The sequence below is a fragment of the Eretmochelys imbricata genome, chromosome 26 (genome assembly GCF_965152235.1).
Source record: "Eretmochelys imbricata isolate rEreImb1 chromosome 26, rEreImb1.hap1, whole genome shotgun sequence".
Classification (NCBI taxonomy): domain Eukaryota; kingdom Metazoa; phylum Chordata; order Testudines; family Cheloniidae; genus Eretmochelys; species Eretmochelys imbricata.
The window spans coordinates 7,446,364-7,465,498 of NC_135597.1; the positions used below are offsets into that span (position 1 = coordinate 7,446,364).

Here is a 19,135-nt window from a genome sequence, read left to right on the forward strand (position 1 = left end):
CTGGGGGAGTCACTGACTGTGTTAGACTTGGGAGCAGTCCGTCTAGAGTGATTTAAAGAATATAAAGTTGAAAATTATTCTCCAAAATCACATGGTGCAGTTGCTTCCCCTATCATGGGGGAGTTAACGTTTATATGAATTCATTGTGCAGGAGGTTAGAAATGACTGTCTGCCACCATAATGCTGGTTATCCATAGCTCTGCAGTCTTGCTTCATGTGGCTATGCATGGAATAATTAAAAGTGCTAAGGTACGTTGTAACATAATTGAAACCAAAGAGTGTGTATTTAGAAAGTACTTGCTCATTTGATGGGTTGTAGGTCTTGTTTAGAGTTTATTAAACTCTGGCAACAGGTATTTTCAAGAAATCATTTGCGATTGAAGAAATCTAACAATGCAGACTTGGTGTAAGCAGTCTTTAGAGTAGCTGCTATTGACATCTGCTTTGAATTTGGCCTGCTACCTTCATGTTCAGTATTTAATATTAACCATTAAAGTTTGCGCTCCCGTACCCTTTTGTATGATACCAATCTTAAATCTAATGAGTACAGAGAACCTGGGAGCAGGTGCCTTTTCCAAGCTGCTCTAAAACAAAGTCCACACACTCCTTTCCAGGGGTTCATTAACAATAGCATAACAAAGTTCATCTCAAGCTTTTTCCCAGGCATGGCTGCACCTGGAGTTCCTCCCTCTGGACTGCTCAGCTCGCACTCTAGATCCCCTCTTTCTAGAGAGCCACTCCTCCCTCTCATATATCCATGTGTGTAATGAACCACCTGATTCAGTGAACCAGAAGAACCCACTTAACTCTTTCTCAGCAGGATCAGTCCCTGATAATAGTGTGGTGTGTAGCAGACTAACACTGTGATCCTGGTAAAGAGACATTTTTGATTTTGTCTTGATAAGTTAGATCTAGTGTCTATAATTTCTGATATGCTGCCTCAGACAGCAGGCTGTGCCTGATGCTTAGTGTAAGTCAGGAACTTGCCATAATGCATCTGTATCTACTGCAGGAAACTGGAGAGAACAAATTGCCGCTTTTGGGAAGCTCGTGGGGAAAACGTGTATAGGTGGTAAGGTCTTTTTACTCTGTGTTTTGGAGAGTGCCTCGCATGATGTTTGTCCTGGTCCATGACCGGGACTCCTAGCTGCTCCCACAATACAAATAATAGAAAATAACCAAGTTTATTAATATTTATTTGCACTGTGGGGGCACTGGAGGAATAGATGAAGTCAAAACCCCCCTGCGCTAGGCACTGTACAGACATACAGTAAATGACAATTGGCATCCCAAAGTGCTTGCAGCCGTGGCCCCGATCTTCAGGTAGACTGCTGCACCCACACAGTGATACTTTCACTTCGGCAAGTCTCTCCAAGGGGCCCAAAGTCTGTCTGTGGGCTACCAAATCTAAGTCTCCGAATGCAACGCCATGAGTGCCGCGCTAACACAATGTCCCAGAAATTTTTTTTTTTTTTTTGGGTGGGGAGGTTGTCGTTGCGTTTTGGATGGATTTTGAGAGTTGGCGTGGAGTGGGGTTGTGGACAGGACCAAAAGGGTAGACCACCCTGGAAATGAAGCGCAGCGACTCAATTCAGTTAGTGTTCTGCCTTTAAAATGTAGTCGCTGATGCTGTGTAAACAGAGACGGAGGCTGGAGTTCTAATTAGTCACATAGTGTTTCACTCAGGCAATGGGGTAAAAGGAACCTTTTTGTTTAAAATACCAACGAGGTGGAAGAGTTGTTGAGGCTGGTGCAAGGGGGTAGTAAGGAAGACTTAATATGATGAAATTTACAGCAAGACACATTCAGCCTAAATGTTATAATAGATGTTGTAATAGAATAATTCCAAACAGCACCAGAGCTGAGATTTTAGTAACATGTAGAGGCCCTGAACCAGGTCCAGTATGCTGAGTGCTGTACAAACACATAATGAGAAACAGTCCCCATCGCAAAGAGCTTGTCGTCTAAATAGACCAGACAGACAGAGTGGCAATGGAAAGAGATCGGGAAGTGGCTTACCCAGAGTCACACAGCAGGTCAGCAGCAAAGATAGATCCCAGGTCTTGTGAATCCTCATCCAGTGCTTTGTCCGCTAGACTATACTGCCAGTCTAATCTAATCAAATTCTGTCCATTCGGTCTTTAAAAAGCACCCATCACATAACAATTTGGGGGCTGGAATGCATTTCCTAAGGAAGTGGTGGAAGCCTCGTTGCTTGTAGTATTTAAATGTAGACAGGAAAAAAAAAACCTGGCGAGTAGAAGATGTAAGAAACAATCATGCAGTGACACTGGGGGGTATAAGAAGTATCCTACCATGTGTTTTCTGTGGTTACATGTGGATTTGATGATGGTTTCTATTGAATCACCTTTTGGAAGACTTTTTGAGCTTGTGGTTTTCAGCACACAACCAGCCTGAAATTGTGATCCCTTTTCCCCCTTTAGGACAACAGGATGACACAATTTCGGCATTTACAGCAAATGACCTATTGCCTGATAGAATGGAGATCGCAGATACTCTCTGGGACCCTTCCCAAAGATGAGTTGGCAGAACTCAAGAAGAAGGTCACTGCGAAAATTGACTACGGCAACAGGTAAACCCCACTCAGCGTTCCACGTAGAGCCAAGCTCCCAGCCGATGGTCTGAGACTAGGATTCCTAGACTTGCGTAATCCGTATTAACCTGGTAGTAACAGTAGCTATCAATGGAGGCAGCATATCTAAAAATAAAGGCATGGTTTCTTACCTGAGATGATAATTGCATTGCAAAGACTTACTGGCACTTCATCAGCTCCTCGGAGTTTCAGTCCAAGCATTAAAAGAAAATCCTCTTATCTGCTGAACTTAGCAGATAGCTCACAGATTTTGCACCCAACCCAGCAACTTTTATTTGTACAAGTTATTCTGTTAACCTCACTATTAATGACTCATGTAAGTAAAGGCCAAAGGATTGGGCCCTTCACTGGTTCTGTTACTTCAGTGCTGCCTGTATTTGGTTAGGAGAAGAGACAGTGGATAGGATCCTGGGAATTGGGAAGCCTGCATTCTATTCCTGGCTCTGCCACTGACCTCTTGTGTGTGACTTCGGAAAGTTTTGTTTCCCCTTTTATTTGTCATGTCTATTGAGCTTGCAAGCTTTTCCGGGAAAGGGCTGTCTCTTACTTTGTGTGTGTACAATGCCTAGCACAAAAAGATTGTGATCTTGGTTAGGGTCTGAAGGTACTACCATACCACAAACAATAACAATAAAATGGAGTATGGATCCTCTGTTTTGGGGTTAGTGAAGCCAAACCCTAACTGATGAGGGTTTGCAAATTCAGACTCAAACTCCTCAGCCCAGGTCCTCACTCAGATCTCGGGTGATTTACCATCTGTAGGAGATAGAGGCCAAAACGAAACCCAGAGTCAGAAGAGCCCCACACAGTGGGCGAGTGCAGATCTGAATCAAAATGCCCCTAATCTCTGAGCTGAGCTTTGCAGGTCAGACCCACCTCTAGGGTCTTCTGATGTTGATATTGTCACCCCCCCGTCCCTATCTGCCTCACTATACTTAATTAACTGTGCTGCAGCCCCAGAAGGGTACGATTGACAGGTAACAGGAGATTAAGGGCCTGCTTCTGTCACCTTGCGTCTTGCGCAGTCAGTTACACTGGTGCCAAATGGGCGTAGAATACGACCAGATTGGAATGGCAGTGTTTTACATTCACTTTGTGCTGGTGCGAATGACAGCCCAAGGCGGCCTAGAATCAGGCTTTAAATGATTTCTCCCTGGAAAGGGGACAATGGGGGTTTTCACGCCCATTCGAAATGTGACTAAGCTAGCGGGAGTGGATGCAACAGCTTGGAGTTCAGATGCCGGTGCTTGGCAAGCAACCTCACCTGTCTAAATTCTGCCAAGAAGCTGGCATCTCCCATGAAGTGTGGTTTGTGCCAGGCTGCCCGGGGTCAGGATTGAGATGCAAAGCAGGAACTGCACTGCTTTATCAGCACGTTAAGTGCCACAGCTCTGTAGACTGCCCAAGCAGCGTTTCATGGGTGTGTACAGACCAGAGATTGTCTCCGTGGCTCGTTAATCTATTTGAAGGCAGAGCTGAAAAATTAACCATTTAACCTTCTTGCAGAAAGCTAGTAGATTTAACACATGCACAGATATATCTCTTAAAAATACATGTAAATTCCCATTGAAGGGGTCTCATCTTAGCTAAACTAATTCATTAACTCTGCTCCTTTACTAGATATTTTCTGTACTGACCTTTTTTTAAGGTGGGGATGAAGGACGGTATTTCTGGGCCTGGTCAAGTCTGAAGTTTGATATCTATAGTTGGCACAATTTCCTAAGTCTCTGGGGGGCCCTGTCTGGACTAGAGGTTCTGGTCAGGTTGATCTCTCCAGCATGACTGTAACACATGTGCAAACCCTCAATCAACTGTAGCTCATGCTGTGAAAGCCAGGGGAGCCCCCCTCCCCCAAGGCTTCCACACAACCAAGGCTCTATCATGTCAGTTCATTCCTGTTTCCACCAACATGGACGGGGTTGCAGTTCATGAGAGAGGGATGTGGGAGATCTAAGCACTTCCTCTGCTGACTTCCTCCTCTGACTGCCTCTGCAGATACAGAGAGAGAATATTTGAAAATGAGTTTGCATGGTAGTTCCATACTTGTGTCCTGTACCTCTGATCACTGGTTTTGAGACCACTGGGAGAACTGAGGGCTAGTTTCCTAGTCCATGTTCTGTCCTGGAGCAATCCCCCAGGATTCAAAGGAGAGCAAAGATGTATTCAAGCCACTGTTCCCTCTCCCCTGTCTTGAGCTGACCCCAAAAGAGCTGTAGTCCAGCTGAGGATCTTATCTCGAGGCTGGAGTCCTATGAAGGGCCCGTGTCTTCATTGACCTTCAGTGGTAGCATGACAAAATATTGTGATGTTATAGAGCTGTGATAGTTATAGAAGCAGGTTGCTGTAACAACACTTGTCTGTTCATCTTCTCAGCTGTCACAGAGATGGACACTCCATTGGTTCTTTAAACAAATCCCTCCAGATTTTTTTTAAAAAGTTGCGTGAACATTTTCTGTTCCATTTCCATGCCAACATTAAAAAGACTCTTGAAATCGCATATGCTTCCAACTTATTGGCAATTATTCTCCCTTTCCACCTGTAACACGGATGCTGTCCAGGATTTTAGGGCTGGATCTAGTGGTGCGAGATGACAATGGAAACATCCTGGACCCGGATGAAACCAGCACGATCACTCTCTTTAAGTCCCATGAGATGGCATCCAAAAGGATCGATGAAAGGATCCAAGAGGAGAAGGTATGTCCCTGCTTGTTTGTGGCCTTACTCCCATGGAGTCACCTGTGCTCTCTGCCTTTGTGTATGTCAGCTGAATTTTTGGTTAAGGGATGTTATGCTGTCGTAGTGGTGTTCTACCTGGCATCAAAGCTAGACTGAATTCCACTGTGTTTCCATTAAAAACAAAGGGGGAAATCCATTTTAGCAATCCATTTAATGGGGACTGGGCATCCGGAGCTCCTTGGAAGCTTAGAAATTCTCAGATAAATGCAGCTTGCTCCTAGCTTGTCCTAGCCAAAGTGCCTTAGTCGCTTCAGAAAGTGGGACTTAGGCTCCTAAGTCACTTGAGCACTTTTGGATATTTAATTTAACCATAAGCATTCTTCTTTTTCCTCCTCTAGTTAAAGACATACAAGCTGTGATTTATTTGTTGTTCTTGTAAACGTATATGTATGTTACATGTATATGAACCACTCTGGGACACAGACGCTTCTGTGATGCAACATGGGTTGCTCCATGAATCAACCATCAGTCCTGTCTAGAAATTAGTTGAATCCTTAAGGAGACCCAGCACTAAGCTTTATCCTACCTGAAGCCTCTATCCTTTCTAAGGAGACACCTTCTTGTTCATTTTATCTTTCTCTGCAGTCTCTGCAACAGAACGTAGACCTCCGAGGGCAGCCAGTATTCAACTCAACACACACCTACGGCCTGTATGTGAACTTCAAGAACTTTGTCTGCAACATTGGAGAAGATGCAGAGTTGCTCATGAGCCTCTATGATCCCGACCAGTCGAAACTGATCAGGTAGGTTGCTGCTGAATGGGAAAGTTCCCTGTTGTTCTGTGGTGATTGTGGTGCCCCATCCGATGGTGCTGCAAAGAGGGCCAAAAGGGAGGAGTTGGTTAGGGTTGTTTTCTTCTTTAGTCTTTTGTTCTTTCTTTTGGTTACTCCATCAACAGTGATTTGGGTAGGAATTATTTTACCTCAAATGAGACCTAAAACCAAGATCCTGAGCCCATGTGATCCTTAAAAATCCCACGACACTTGTTAAAGGGGTAAGCATATTCACCCCAATACATTAGTCAAATTCCAATTTGTCCCTTTACATTCTACTGACCTTATATCCCCTTGCAGTGTTCCCTTTTCGACTGAATATGTTTTCTTCACTGTCGGCCTTAAACAGTGTCTATAGGTTTGGTGTGTTCTGTTCAACAGCTGCCTCTCTCCACCCCAGAGGGGCTGCATTTCACCAATGGGTGAAGTGACTTCCGTGCATCATTTGTATATCACTTGGGGATTAAAGGTGTTGGTTAAAATGTTGTAAAGTGCCTAAGTGACTTAGATGTTTTTGAGAATTTTACCTAGTATACATGAATTGCAGAGGTTTATTTTATTTTATTTATAGTGAAAATTACCTGGTTCGTTGGGGCAGTAATGGGATGCCGAAGGAAATTGAGAAACTAAATAATCTCCAAGCGATCTTTACAGTAAGTCCTGTTGTGTTTGCAGCCTGGAAATTCTCCAATGCTTAGTCATCCACTGTGATATTTATTATTATTATTATTTACTGCTTCTCTTGGAGAAGCCCCTAGAGTCCCCAATCAAAACCAATGCTGTATAAATACCAAACCTATTATCCTCCCTTTCCCTTTTTTAATGAGTCTTGTATAAACACGACAATTCTCTTGTATTCTGTGGGAGGAAGCTTTTGTATCTGGCAAATGTGGATTTACTTTGGCAAGATGACCTGGGTCAACCAGTATGTTACCAACCAAACAGGAAAGTTATGTACAGTGTAAGGGCCACAACAAAGACATGCCCTTGCTTTATATTCCTCACCACATCAACCTAGTTTGCCAGGATTTTCAAAGCGATTAGTAATGTTTAGGTGCCCAACTGAAACATCTTAATTAAAGGGGTCTGATTTTGAAAGAGTGCCGAATACAGTGCCCTTTGAAAATCAGGACCCTTTCAAAATGTCTTAAGTTGGGCATTGAAAATCATATGTCACTTAGACAGCTCTTTGCAGCTCATACAGACAAAGGCTTTTGTAATCCTTAGCAGAGTAGCGAAGTGGCGAGCTTGATCAGCAAAGAAGTACAGAAGAGACCGCATCTGATATGTTGCACCTCATTTTAAAACACAACGGTTTTAGTGGCACTGGAGTTAATTTTTAAAATGAGAAGTTGCACCTTCCAAAAATGCATGAATACCAATTATGTTCATTGGACCTTTGCTCATGGAAATCATGTATGCATGCAAACAATTGAGCTGCATCCACAATTCTTTTGCCAGCAGAAAGTTTTCCATGCTTTTTGCTTGGATAATTAAGGTTGCACAGACAAGCTGGGGTGTCCGCATTTGAAAATATGCCCCATCATGATTTTTTAATATCTGTAAGGGTATATATTTTTTCCAAAGGCTGCATTTTAAAGGTATTTTGGTGCCTGAAGATGCAGATAGGCACTTTCGGAAATCCTATTGAATGTCTAGCTGCATTTTTAGGCACCAAAATAGATTTAGAAATTGGGTCCTAGGTGCCTTGTTGTTTGTTTTCAATTGAATCCTCCTATTTAGGAGGAGTTGAGCTTGAGTGCATTGTTGGTTCTGTTCTTTGGCAGGGTTTCTGTGTCAATATTTTGCTCTTAGTTCTGAGTTTGTACAGGCATTAGTGAGCTAGCTAGCTGGATTGTACAAAATCACTTGTAACCAGCTGTTCATGAAAGAATAACACTTCAGTGTAATCATATGTGGCATGTTCAGACTAGAAACAAGACTGGCACAAGCTAACTGTCCTGTCATCAGTAGATAATGCTTTGATAATAAAATTATTTACCATCGTTTCCAGAACTGGTGCTGGGAAGTCTTATTGAAGGACAGCGTGTTGTTAAGAAGTTGCTATGTGTTAAAATTTGTCAGGCACATGCCATATATTTGCCTTAGCAGCCCTTTTATAAGTGAGATTGTGCTTTCTTTCTTTTCAGAAATTTATCTCCTAGCTTAAATGTGTTTGTCCTTGTCAGATGGCCGGGAAGTGATGAACATTGGCAAATGTCTTTTTGTTTTTTCTATGTTCACAAAGCAACTGGGTTTAATTTTCTCTATTTTAAATGGTCTCTGCTGTTTCTCCAGGACCTGAGCAGCTCTGACCTGATTAGGCCCAAAATCAGCTTGGTGTGTCAAATTGTGAGAGTGGGGCACATGGAACTAAAAGATGGGAAGAAACACACTGGTGGGCTCCGGAGACCGTTTGGGGTGGCAGGTATGAGATGCCGAGCTGCAGAATGCATTAACTGAGAGAGACCATGGTCCAGCGGATCGGACACTGGCTTGGGAATCGGGAGATTTGGGGCTATGTCACTGAACTTGGGAAAGTCAATTAACTCTGCCTGTTTCCCCATTTGTAAAATGGGTAGAATAATACTGACCACTTGCTTTTGTAAAATCTTTTGAGATTTACAGAGGAAAAAGTTCTCTGTGATAGCTACATATTATTACTATTTGCTACTTATTATGCCCTCCATACTTAAACTTCTAGTCCCATGAAGCAGGGATGTCCCAATCAATTTTCAAATCCTTATCACGGTGTCATTTCAAGGCTTGGATTTTCAAAGGAGCCTTAATGAGCTAGGTGCCCAGTTCCCATTGAGTTAGGCACCTAATACCCTTGGCCTGCTTTGAAAATCTCAATCTGAAAACACACAGGAAAAATTAAAATTAAACTTTGAAATTAACAGAATGTGAAATCTAAAGGTAAATTCTTTGCTTTGATCAAATCTTTGTAAATCCCATCTGTTCTTATAGGGAAGAATATTCATGTTTTTATGCTATAGGCTGGATCGATGAAAAAAACTGCATGTGGAATTTGCTTTACCTGCTACGAGGATGAGAACACTGAAGGCTGGAATTATGTCAATCAATCAGATTAACAATGCAAATAGGACAATTGACTGGCTGAAGAGAGAGTTGAGCAAACTATTGTTCATCGTCTAGGAGGGGAATCAGTATTTTCTGCTTCCACTCGGTTTTTGGAAAGTAGATTGATTTCCTTGAAGGGATCAATAAACAATTTACAAAGCAAAATTCCACTCAGATCTTGTTTAGACTCAGCAAATTTTGTCAAAATTTTCCCATCATTGCAAATGATGATCCTGCTCCACCAGTCAGAACAACATTATGGAAAAACTAGTATGGATGGGTTGCTGCTTATGGTTCCAATGCTATGTCAGCCAGACCTGCTTGGTGCTTAAAAAAGCCAGTGGCCGTTTAGGTCTCCCAAATTTGTTACTACTAGTGTAGCTGAATCAGAATTAACATCTGTTGGGCAAGCCATTTTTTTTTTTTAAAAGTCACTTAGTAAAGGTATAAAATGATTTTTGTTAAACTTGTCTCATTGCAGTAATGGACATTACTGATATCATACATGGGAAGGTGGATGATGAGGAAAAGCAACACTTTATTCCTTTTCAGCAGTAAGTATTGGACATCAGAGTGAGTCACGGAGCTGTATGAATCAGGACAGACAGTCTTTAGAGAATGACAATGTCTGTAAGGGAGATTTGGGGTGTATCAGAAAGGCCTGTACAGACACACTGGTTAATTGTAGAGTCTGATCCTTTTGGAAGAAAAAAGTCTCCAGTCATGTAAAGCCCAAAGTTTGCAGCAAGGTGATTGACTCAAGCGTCATCAGTAAAGACCACCTCAGCTTGATTTATGCTCTGTGACAGGGAAAACACAGCCACTGGAAGGGAGATGGCTGACGGGGTGGTATCTTAGCACTAGATTTGAAGTAGACAGACTCCCTGGAATCAAACGTTCAAATCATAGAAGGATGAATTGAGGGCGGGTCTACACTACGGGCTTAAGTCAACCCATGTAGTTGGAGTTGACGTAGCTTAGGTTGACTTATTGCGGTTCTGTACCACACTGGGTTGATGGGAGAAACTCTCCTGTTGACTTAGCTTACGCTTCTCGTTCCGGTGGAGTACCGGAGTCAAGGGGAGAGTGATCTGCGGTTGATTTAGCGAGTTTTCACTAGACCTGCTAAATCGATCCCCAGTGGATCAATCACCGCAGCGTTGATCCCAGGTGAGTGTAGACATACCCTTAGAGTCCAATGCACATTAGAGGGTGGGTTCCTATAGACAAGACCTCGAAAATGGAAGCATCATCTACTGTGTATGGGTATTGGGGGTGGGATTTTCAAAAGCAACTAAATGATAGGGAGTACAAATCCAACTGAATTTCCCTTGTCTTCACCACTGTGCATCATCTGTCTGAGGATGGAGTAGGAGGAATCGGATAAAGAGAATAGAAGTCAGGGGTGAAATGATTCCTGGCTGCATGGTTACAATTTCTGGTTTGGAGAGGAGATTCAAACCCCAGACCTGTGCCTTTCTGCCTCTCTAGTTAGACTGGCTCTTTGATGGCGCTGTTAACTTGTTCAGCGTGTTACAGTATTGAAAATGAAGCTTGTTTGGGTAAGCTGAACTGTGTTATTACAATCCTAAATATAGCAGTTTGTTTGGTTCAGCCAGCATGTCATTACGAGGGACTCTCGGTGGAGAATTTTTTTATTCCTTTCATGGCCTGTTTATATGACTAGAAAAAGTGCCCCAAAGGGTGTTTTTCCTTTCCATAATAACGTGGATTTACAACTTCTGTTTGCCTGTCTTTGCTGCAGGGACATTGTAATTAGAGATTAGCTCATGATGCAGAGTCTGAATCCAAATCTAGGCTCTTCCAAAGTTTGGGGGTTCATATTTGGATGGAGTGGGGAGGGAGGGCTTGCTTTGGCTTGTTAAAGACAATAGGGGCCAAATCCAAAAGTCAGAAATATTTGGATCCAGGACTTGCTTGGCCTTCAGTCTGCCTGCACCCCATCTTCTGTTGTTCCGCTTATCAGAATCGCCATGGAAACCTACATTAGGCAGCGACAGCTAATCATGTCCCCTCTAATGACTTCCCATGTGATCGGTGAGAATGAGCCTCTCACTTCGGTCTTCAACAAAGTCATCGCTGCAAAGGAAGTGAATCATAAAGGGCAAGGTACGCACATTTGGACAAGGAGCCAGCTTCACAACCTGGGGCACGGGAAAGGCTCCCTCTCTTACAAAGGAATTGAATTATTTGCGAAGGTTCAGAAATCAAGGCCACTAGAGTCTGTTGCTTCCACTGGGCCAGACTGTGAAATGATGCTGTCTCATCACCAAAGCTAAAAGCATGAGCTGCGAAAGCTCCCTAGCTGGGCTATACAGACTCATATCCTCTGTGGATTGGGCAAGGAGGGAGACTGTAACAGACTCACCAGTGGGTTATACTTAGTAAGTATTTATTCCATCCTTACCCAAAACAGAAGACTTGTCCATTTCCCCCACTAAACTTGTTTGCCGCCAGTGTTGTAGTTACCTTGGTAAACTACACTCCACAGCTTACATCTCCTTTTATCCCATCACACCCAACCCCTCTGTTTCTCCTCAATGATTTGGATGTGTCTGAAACCTTATGGTTTGGATTCTGCCGCCCTTGCTCAAATTAAATAGTACCTTACTCCAGTGACAGTTCCACTGTAATTCTGGGTCTACTTGCAGAATTAGGTAATAGTCAGCCATGAGTAAGTGTTGGAGAATCAGGCCCAGTGGAAACTTGGGGTTGCGTATTTTAGCTGTGTGTTTGGGATACGACATTATATATATCAAACAAGAAAATAGTCATTAGTTTTCTCTCCTTAAGCCCAGGGTTCATGGTCATACTGTAAGGAGAGTGATCACTTAAGATGAGCTATTATCAGCAGGAGAGCGGGGGGGAGAAAACCTTTAGTAGTGATGATCAAGGTGGGCCATTTCCAGCAGTTAACAGGAACGTCTGATGAAGTGAGCTGTGTAGCTCACGAAAGCTTACGCTCAAATAAATTGGTTAGTCTCTAAGGTGCCACTAGTACTCCTTTTCTTTTTGGTCATACTATAGACATTGCACTTGTACCAGTAAACATTTATTAAGTACCATATTTTTTTCTTAGGCCTCTGGGTCTCCCTGAAGCTGTTACCTGGAGACTTAGCCCAGGTTCAGAAGGATTTTTCTCATCTTGTCGACAGATCGACTGCAGTGGCTCGCAAAATGGGATTCCCTGAGATTATTCTGCCCGGTAGGTATCTTATCTTCATGAGCACAAACTCTGACTTGCTACCGTGCTTGTGAAGGACGTAGGAAGACACAGAAATCCTGAATTTACCTGTTGTGCAGAGCTTTGTTCCATAGTTGGTTGAAAAGTGTGTGTTGTTTTCCACTAAAATTTTCAAAGAAGATTAACGTTTTCCTATTTTGTCAAAAACTTTCAACCAGATTTCGGAATTTCATCCAAGAAGTGAAAACTTTGAAAATTTTCAGTTTTGTTTCTGTTATATTTTATTTAAGGAAACCTGAAAAATGTCAATGAATGGAATTTTTTGTAAGAACGTTGCCATTTAATCAAAAAGCCATCTTTCATCGTGACATTTCCCCCCCCCCCCCCGTTCTATTGAATTCACATAGGGAGGAATTCACCCTGGCAGATAGGAAAGAGAAATACAAAAGGTACAAACTTGGTCATGGCATAATGGAATATGAAGCTTCCTTGCCTTTTATTCATGAGTCCATTTGTGGTCATAAAGAGAGGGGTTGTGTGGAAGTCATGCACGTAAGAATTATTAGCAAGAAGATTGGCACGTGGTAGAGTCTGACCCCAAAACTGAGGTGAAGATGAGACCAGTGGTTCAATCTAGAGCTTCCTTGTTGTCATTCAAGGATGTGAAATAACATGGTCAAAGTCCCATGCGGGGTTGTGAAATGTTAACCCTGTAACTTTCCCCAGCTGGCTGTCTGTGGAAAGCGGCTCACCGGGAGTCTCTTAACGTTTCAGGTGATGTTCGAAACGACATCTACATCACTCTGAAAGAAGGGGAGTTTGACAAAGGGAAGAAGAAGACTCCCAAGAATGTAGAGGTCACCATGTCTGTGCATGATGAAGATGGCAACCTCTTGGAGGTAGGGTGGACCTGCTTGGGTGGTGGGTGACAAAGATGTTGCTTTATGCACGTAGTGGGCTGCTGCAGGATCTCCAGCTGAGATGGCCCTTAATGGAGATCCTTTGTGCAAGGACTGTGTGACTGTTCAGTTAAGGTAATTCTAGGGGACCTCTGTGATTACATTGCTGGGAAAAGCAATAGAAAATGTAATGGACACGCCTGCATTGGTTGAAGGATGGATTAGATGACATAGTGGGTCTTTTCCACTTCAAACATCAATAGGAGGCATAGGATATAGGTATGGTGAGTGCAGTGGTTAGAGCATGGTTCTGGGAATCAGGACTCGTGGGTTCTGTTCTTACCTCTGCTACTTTTATTTTTCTTCCCCCAAACTTGAGCGTTAAGGTTCAGTTAGTCACGTAGGCAACTCAACTGCTGGCGCACAGCTGAAGGTTGCATCCCTTGGCAGCTGGTGACTAGATTGTAGTCTTGGCAGTAATTTACCAAAATAAACAGGGGTCTCACAGAGGCCTCTGGATGCTGAGCTTTAAGTCTCTGTATAACCCTAGATTATTCCAAGCTTTTATACAATGAATTTTAGGACTCTGTCCTACTGAATTTAAACATTCATATTGATGTAAGGAAATCTTTGAAGGTTACAAGTAAAATGTACAAAAAGTACCAAAATGACTTAGACGGCTAAGTCCCATTTTCAAAAGTGATTTAGGCTCCTAAGTGCCGAAGTCACTTGAAATGGGACTTAGGCTCCTAAGTCACTTAGAGGCTTTTGAAAATTTTACCCTCGGTATTTTTTCCTGACTTTATTTGATCTTCACCTTCTGCTTGTCTTTTTCCCCAAAGAAAGCTATCCATCCAGGTGCTGGTTATGAAGGGATCTCCGAATACAAGTCTGTTGTTTATTATCAAGTCAAGCAGCCTTGCTGGTATGAAACTGTAAAGGTGAGTGTGTGTATTTTACAGTCCTGCTCCCTTCACATGGAGCCTAAAGAATAAGACAAATCAACAAACCTTGAATCAGCAGAGGACATGTAGACTAGCATGTTGTCCTACGTGGTCTAGAGAGACAGTGTTGTCTGGTTTTTCAGCAAACAGGACTCTGGTCCACTTTCAGCTGCAGAAAAGGTATCATCACTGGATCTGTGGTGTGCTTTGAAAAACCATCCGCACCCTTGCTGTAGACAGAGCAGAGTATCTTTGAGATAACTAAAGGGTTTAACTGCTAATCTGAATTGGACAGGGTTGGGGGCGTGTCTCTGAAATGGAAAGAACAGACCTGCTTTTCTGCACTTGGAATCCTGGTAAAATAAAACCTCAAAAGGCCCTTCCATTACTTGCTAAACGTTTTTCGTGATGGAAGAGAGAGAGCGTCCTGGATTCCAGACATGATTGAGGCTCTGATTGATTGCATAACCCTGGCCAAGCCAACTGGGCACCTGTACTTCTATAACATGATGCATCTGAGAAGAGCTTTCCCAGTAACATAAAGTACAAATGCACATATATTTGTGCATGTGTGTTTATCTGCACACACACACAAAGTAATTTAAATACCTAGATACCCAATGGATTCAGGGCTGAACGGCTTTAGCAAATGTTTTCATGAAGATAATGCAAAGAGGATGAGGGGGTAACGCTTTCAAAAGGGCCTACGGGAGTTAAATGCTCAAATTTCATTCAATGGCATTTGCTTGTTGAATTCCCTGTGATCCTTTGAAGATCTTAAACAGAAGTAGAGATGAGTTTTCAAATGTAGGGCCCGGGACAAGAACTCCTGGATTCTCTTTCTGACTTTTCCACTGATGTGTTACATTGGGTAAGGTACTTCATCTCTCTAGCTATACTTTCCCCATCTACAAAATGGTTATAAGGCTTTAGCGTGAGGGATTGGGGCATGTTATGAGACTTGCTTTGCTAGTGTTTGTAAAATATTTTGTGTTCCTCCTAATAAGAGGCATATGAGAAGCCCTAATTGTTGTTCTATTTGACCCCTCACGTAACGTTCAGGTGTCTATTGCAATTGAAGAGGTCAGTCGTTGCCATCTGAGGTTTACGTTCCGTCACCGATCATCACAGGAATGTGAGTACTTGGAGCAGAGATCAGGGAGGTTTTTCCCCCCATGTATATTGTGCACTTCATAGCCTAGGTATGTTTCTGAGCGTCCCGCAAAGATGGAACCAGCATTTGGCCTTCCTCCTAACTTCTTGTCTGCTGGGAAGGGGATGGTTCAGAGTTTGGGATTGGCATGGACCAGCAAGGGAATCTTTTCTGATGAGCCCCCTCAACATAATGGGGGAGCAAAACTGGGCTGCTATTCTAAGAAAACAGGCTTTTCCCACTGGATTTCCGGCACTTTTGCTTCTGATTCTGGTTGGAAATCCCGCAGCAGCAGCCTTTCTTGGTGTGTTTCGGCATTTCCCACTTACTGATTGGAAGCAGGAAATGGGAATGACACATGCAAATGGGGAGAAACAGTTATTTGAACCTTAAAATGGCTTTGTCTATAAAAATGGGAAACAGGACTGCCTATCCTTGGTGCCGAGGAGCTGAACTACTCCTTTTATTTTTAAGTCCTTTACAAAAGTCAGTGCCGGAATGCGCTGTGACTCAGGTCTTGATGGCCTCGTTGCAGGAGGAATCATAGAATCATAGAATATCAGGGTTGGAAGGGACCTTAGGAGGTCATCTAGTCCAACCCCGTGCTCAAAAGCAGGACCAATCCCCAATTAAATCATCCCAGCCAGGGCTTTGTCAAGCCTGACCTTAAAAACTTCTAAGGAAGGAGATCCTACCACCTTCCTAGGTAACGCATTCCAGTGTTTCACCACCCTCCTAGTGAAAAAGTTTTTCCTAATATCCAACCTAAACCTTCCCCACTGCAACTTGAGACCATTACTCCTTGTCCTGTCCTCTTCTACCACTGAGAATAGTCTAGAACCATCCTCTCTGGAACCACCTCTCAGGTAGTTGAAAGCAGCTATCAAATCCCCCCTCATTCTTCTCTTCTGTAGACTAAACAATCCCAGTTCCCTCAGCCTCTCCTCATAAGTCATGTGTTCCAGACCCCTAATCCTTTTTGTTGCCCTTCGCTGGACTCTCTCCAATTTATCCACATCCTTCTTGTAGTGTGGGGCCCAAAACTGGACACAGTACTCCAGATGAGGCCTCACCAATGTCGAATGGAGGGGGACGATCACGTCCCTCGATCTGCTCGCTATGCCCCTACTTATACATCCCAAAATGCCATTGGCCTTCTTGGCAACAAGGGCACACTGCTGACTCATATCCAGCTTCTCGTCCACTGTCACCCCTAAGTCCTTTTCCGCAGAACTGCTGCCTAGCCATTCAGTCCCTAGTCTGTAGCGGTGCATTGGATTTTTCCGTCCTAAGTGCAGGACCCTGCACTTATCCTTATTGAACCTCATCAGATTTCTTTTGGCCCAATCCTCCAGTTTGTCTAGGTCCCTCTGTATCCTATCCCTGCCCTCCAGCGTATCTACCACTCCTCCCAGTTTAGCATCATCCGCAAATTTGCTGAGAGTGTAATCCACACCATCCTCCAGATCATTTATGAAGATATTGAACAAAACCGGCCCCAGGACCGACCCCTGGGGCACTCCACTTGACACCGGCTGCCAACTAGACATGGAGCCATTGATCACTACCCGTTGAGCCCGACAATCTAGCCAGCTTTCTACCCACCTTATAGTGCATTCACCCAGCCCATACTTCTTTAACTTGCTGACAAGAATACTGTGGGAGACGGTGTCAAAAGCTTTGCTAAAGTCAAGAAACAATACATCCACTGCTTTCCCTTCATCCACAGAACCAGTAATCTCATCATAGAAGGCGATTAGATTAGTCAGGCATGACCTTCCCTTGGTGAATCCATGCTGACTGTTCCTGATCACTTTCCTCTCATGTAAGTGCTTCAGGATTGATTCTTTGAGGACCTGCTCCATGATTTTTCCAGGGACTGAGGTGAGGCTGACTGGCCTGTAGTTCCCAGGATCCGCCTTCTTCCCTTTTTTAAAGATTGGCACTACATTAGCCTTTTTCCAGTCATCCGGGACTTCCCCCATTCGCCACGAGTTTTCAAAGATAATGGCCAATGGCTCTGCAATCACAGCCGCCAATTCCTTTAGCACTCTCGGATGCAACTCGTCCGGCCCCATGGACTTGTGCACGTCCAGCTTTTCTAAGTAGTCCCTAACCACCTCTTTCTCCACAGAGGGCTAGTCACCTCCTCCCCATTCTGTGCTGCCTAGTGCAGCAGTCTGGGAGCTGACCTTGTTAGTGAAGACAGAGGCAAAAAAAGCATTGAGTACATTAGCTTTTTCCACATCCTCTGTCACTAGGTTGCCTCCCTCATTCATTAAGGGGCCCACACTTTCCTTGGCTTTCTTCTTGTTGCCAACATACCTGAAGAAACCCTTCTTGTTACTCTGAACATCTCTCGCTAGCTGCAGCTCCAGGTGCGATTTGGCCCTCCTGATTTCATTCCTACATGCCCGAGCAATATTTTTATACTCTTCCCTGGTCATATGTCCAACCGTCCACTTCTTGTAAGCTTCTTTTTTGTGTTTAAGATCCGCTAGGATTTCACCGTTAAGCCAAGCTGGTCGCCTGCCATATTTACTATTCTTTCGACACATCGGGATGGTTTGTCCCTGTAACCTCAGCAGGGATTCCTTTAGATCAAGTCCATGAGAGGCTAATAAGAAAGTTACATAGCCAGAGATCTCATGAAGCTATTTCAGAGCTGTGGGTGGCCCCATGAGATCAGATCATAGCCTGAGAAAATGATCCAAAAAGGGCAGTAAGACACTGTAACAGGGCCTCCTTGGTCCTGCTTCTGTCTTGGTCGACAAATCACGCAGAGACCCTTGTGCTGGTTTAACATCCTGTGCAGTTTATTTATAATTGAGTCCCACCACCTTCATAGTGTAACTAGAGCGTATACCTCGCACTGCCTGCTTTCCCCCTTTTCACTTCCTTCCGGTGCCTATTTGTGGGCTCTGGCTAACGGCTTCGTTAGCCTTTCTGCCCTGCCCCGCCCCACCCACAAATTAGGTGTAGGTCTGCCTCATCAGCTCCAATCTGCTATGCCTGATTGGAGCCGTTGTGAACAGAGTGCTGACGCAGGGTTTCCTATTTAGCAATCTGTCACAGACACAAATCCATAGAGTTAAATGCAAGATGTGGTGCCAGATTTGCAAAAATAGAGGCAGTAGGTACGAGTTCAGAAAAGCATGCGTTTGCATTCACAATTCCTCTGATTACATGCACAAGTGATTATAAGCTCCTTGGGGCAGAGACCATCTCTTTGTTCTGTATTTGTACAGTGCCGAGCAAAAGGGTGCCATGGGCTATGACCAGAACTCCTAGCTATTGGAATGCAAATAACAAATACATTAACATTTAAGGCTGTGATTCGCAAAACTGCCTAAGTGATTTGAATGCTCAATTAACATTAAAATGAGGCATATTTGGAAAATGTCTGCCTAAACCTCTATGCAGAATTGCATGCCCCTGTGTAGGCATGCAAATTGCAGTGCATTTCTTCTTGCATCTACCCATTGAAAATTTGGACATAATGAGGCATTAACAAGGAAGTGTTCCCATCTTATTGTAAAAATGGTCTGTTGTGCCTTGAGATGTGTTGCAGTGAAATAGTGCCTTTTAAACAGAAGTTATTACTCTTGCTTTGTTCCTTAGTAGCAGCAAGTAAAAAAGGAACCTTCCCATGGGTTGGGAGCTGGGAGAAAATCCAGGAGACAGACTAGAGGTCCCTTTTAGTGAAGGTTATGTTCTTTCTCTTTGC

The 19,135-nt window shown here is 43.6% G+C and overlaps 1 protein-coding gene across 1 annotated transcript in view; it reads left to right on the forward strand.

The window, feature by feature from the left end:
• The window catches only part of DOCK5 (dedicator of cytokinesis 5), a 127,315-nt gene that overhangs the window by 50,221 nt on the left and 57,959 nt on the right, over positions 1-19,135 (forward strand). Inside the window, exons 6-16 of the mRNA XM_077805553.1 lie at positions 2,445-2,593; positions 5,173-5,308; positions 5,936-6,093; positions 6,695-6,776; positions 8,422-8,551; positions 9,689-9,761; positions 11,195-11,337; positions 12,308-12,433; positions 13,187-13,311; positions 14,154-14,252; positions 15,318-15,390. Coding sequence (XP_077661679.1) covers positions 2,445-2,593; positions 5,173-5,308; positions 5,936-6,093; positions 6,695-6,776; positions 8,422-8,551; positions 9,689-9,761; positions 11,195-11,337; positions 12,308-12,433; positions 13,187-13,311; positions 14,154-14,252; positions 15,318-15,390 — 1,294 coding nt within the window. The remainder of the gene's footprint in view (positions 1-2,444; positions 2,594-5,172; positions 5,309-5,935; positions 6,094-6,694; positions 6,777-8,421; positions 8,552-9,688; positions 9,762-11,194; positions 11,338-12,307; positions 12,434-13,186; positions 13,312-14,153; positions 14,253-15,317; positions 15,391-19,135) is intronic.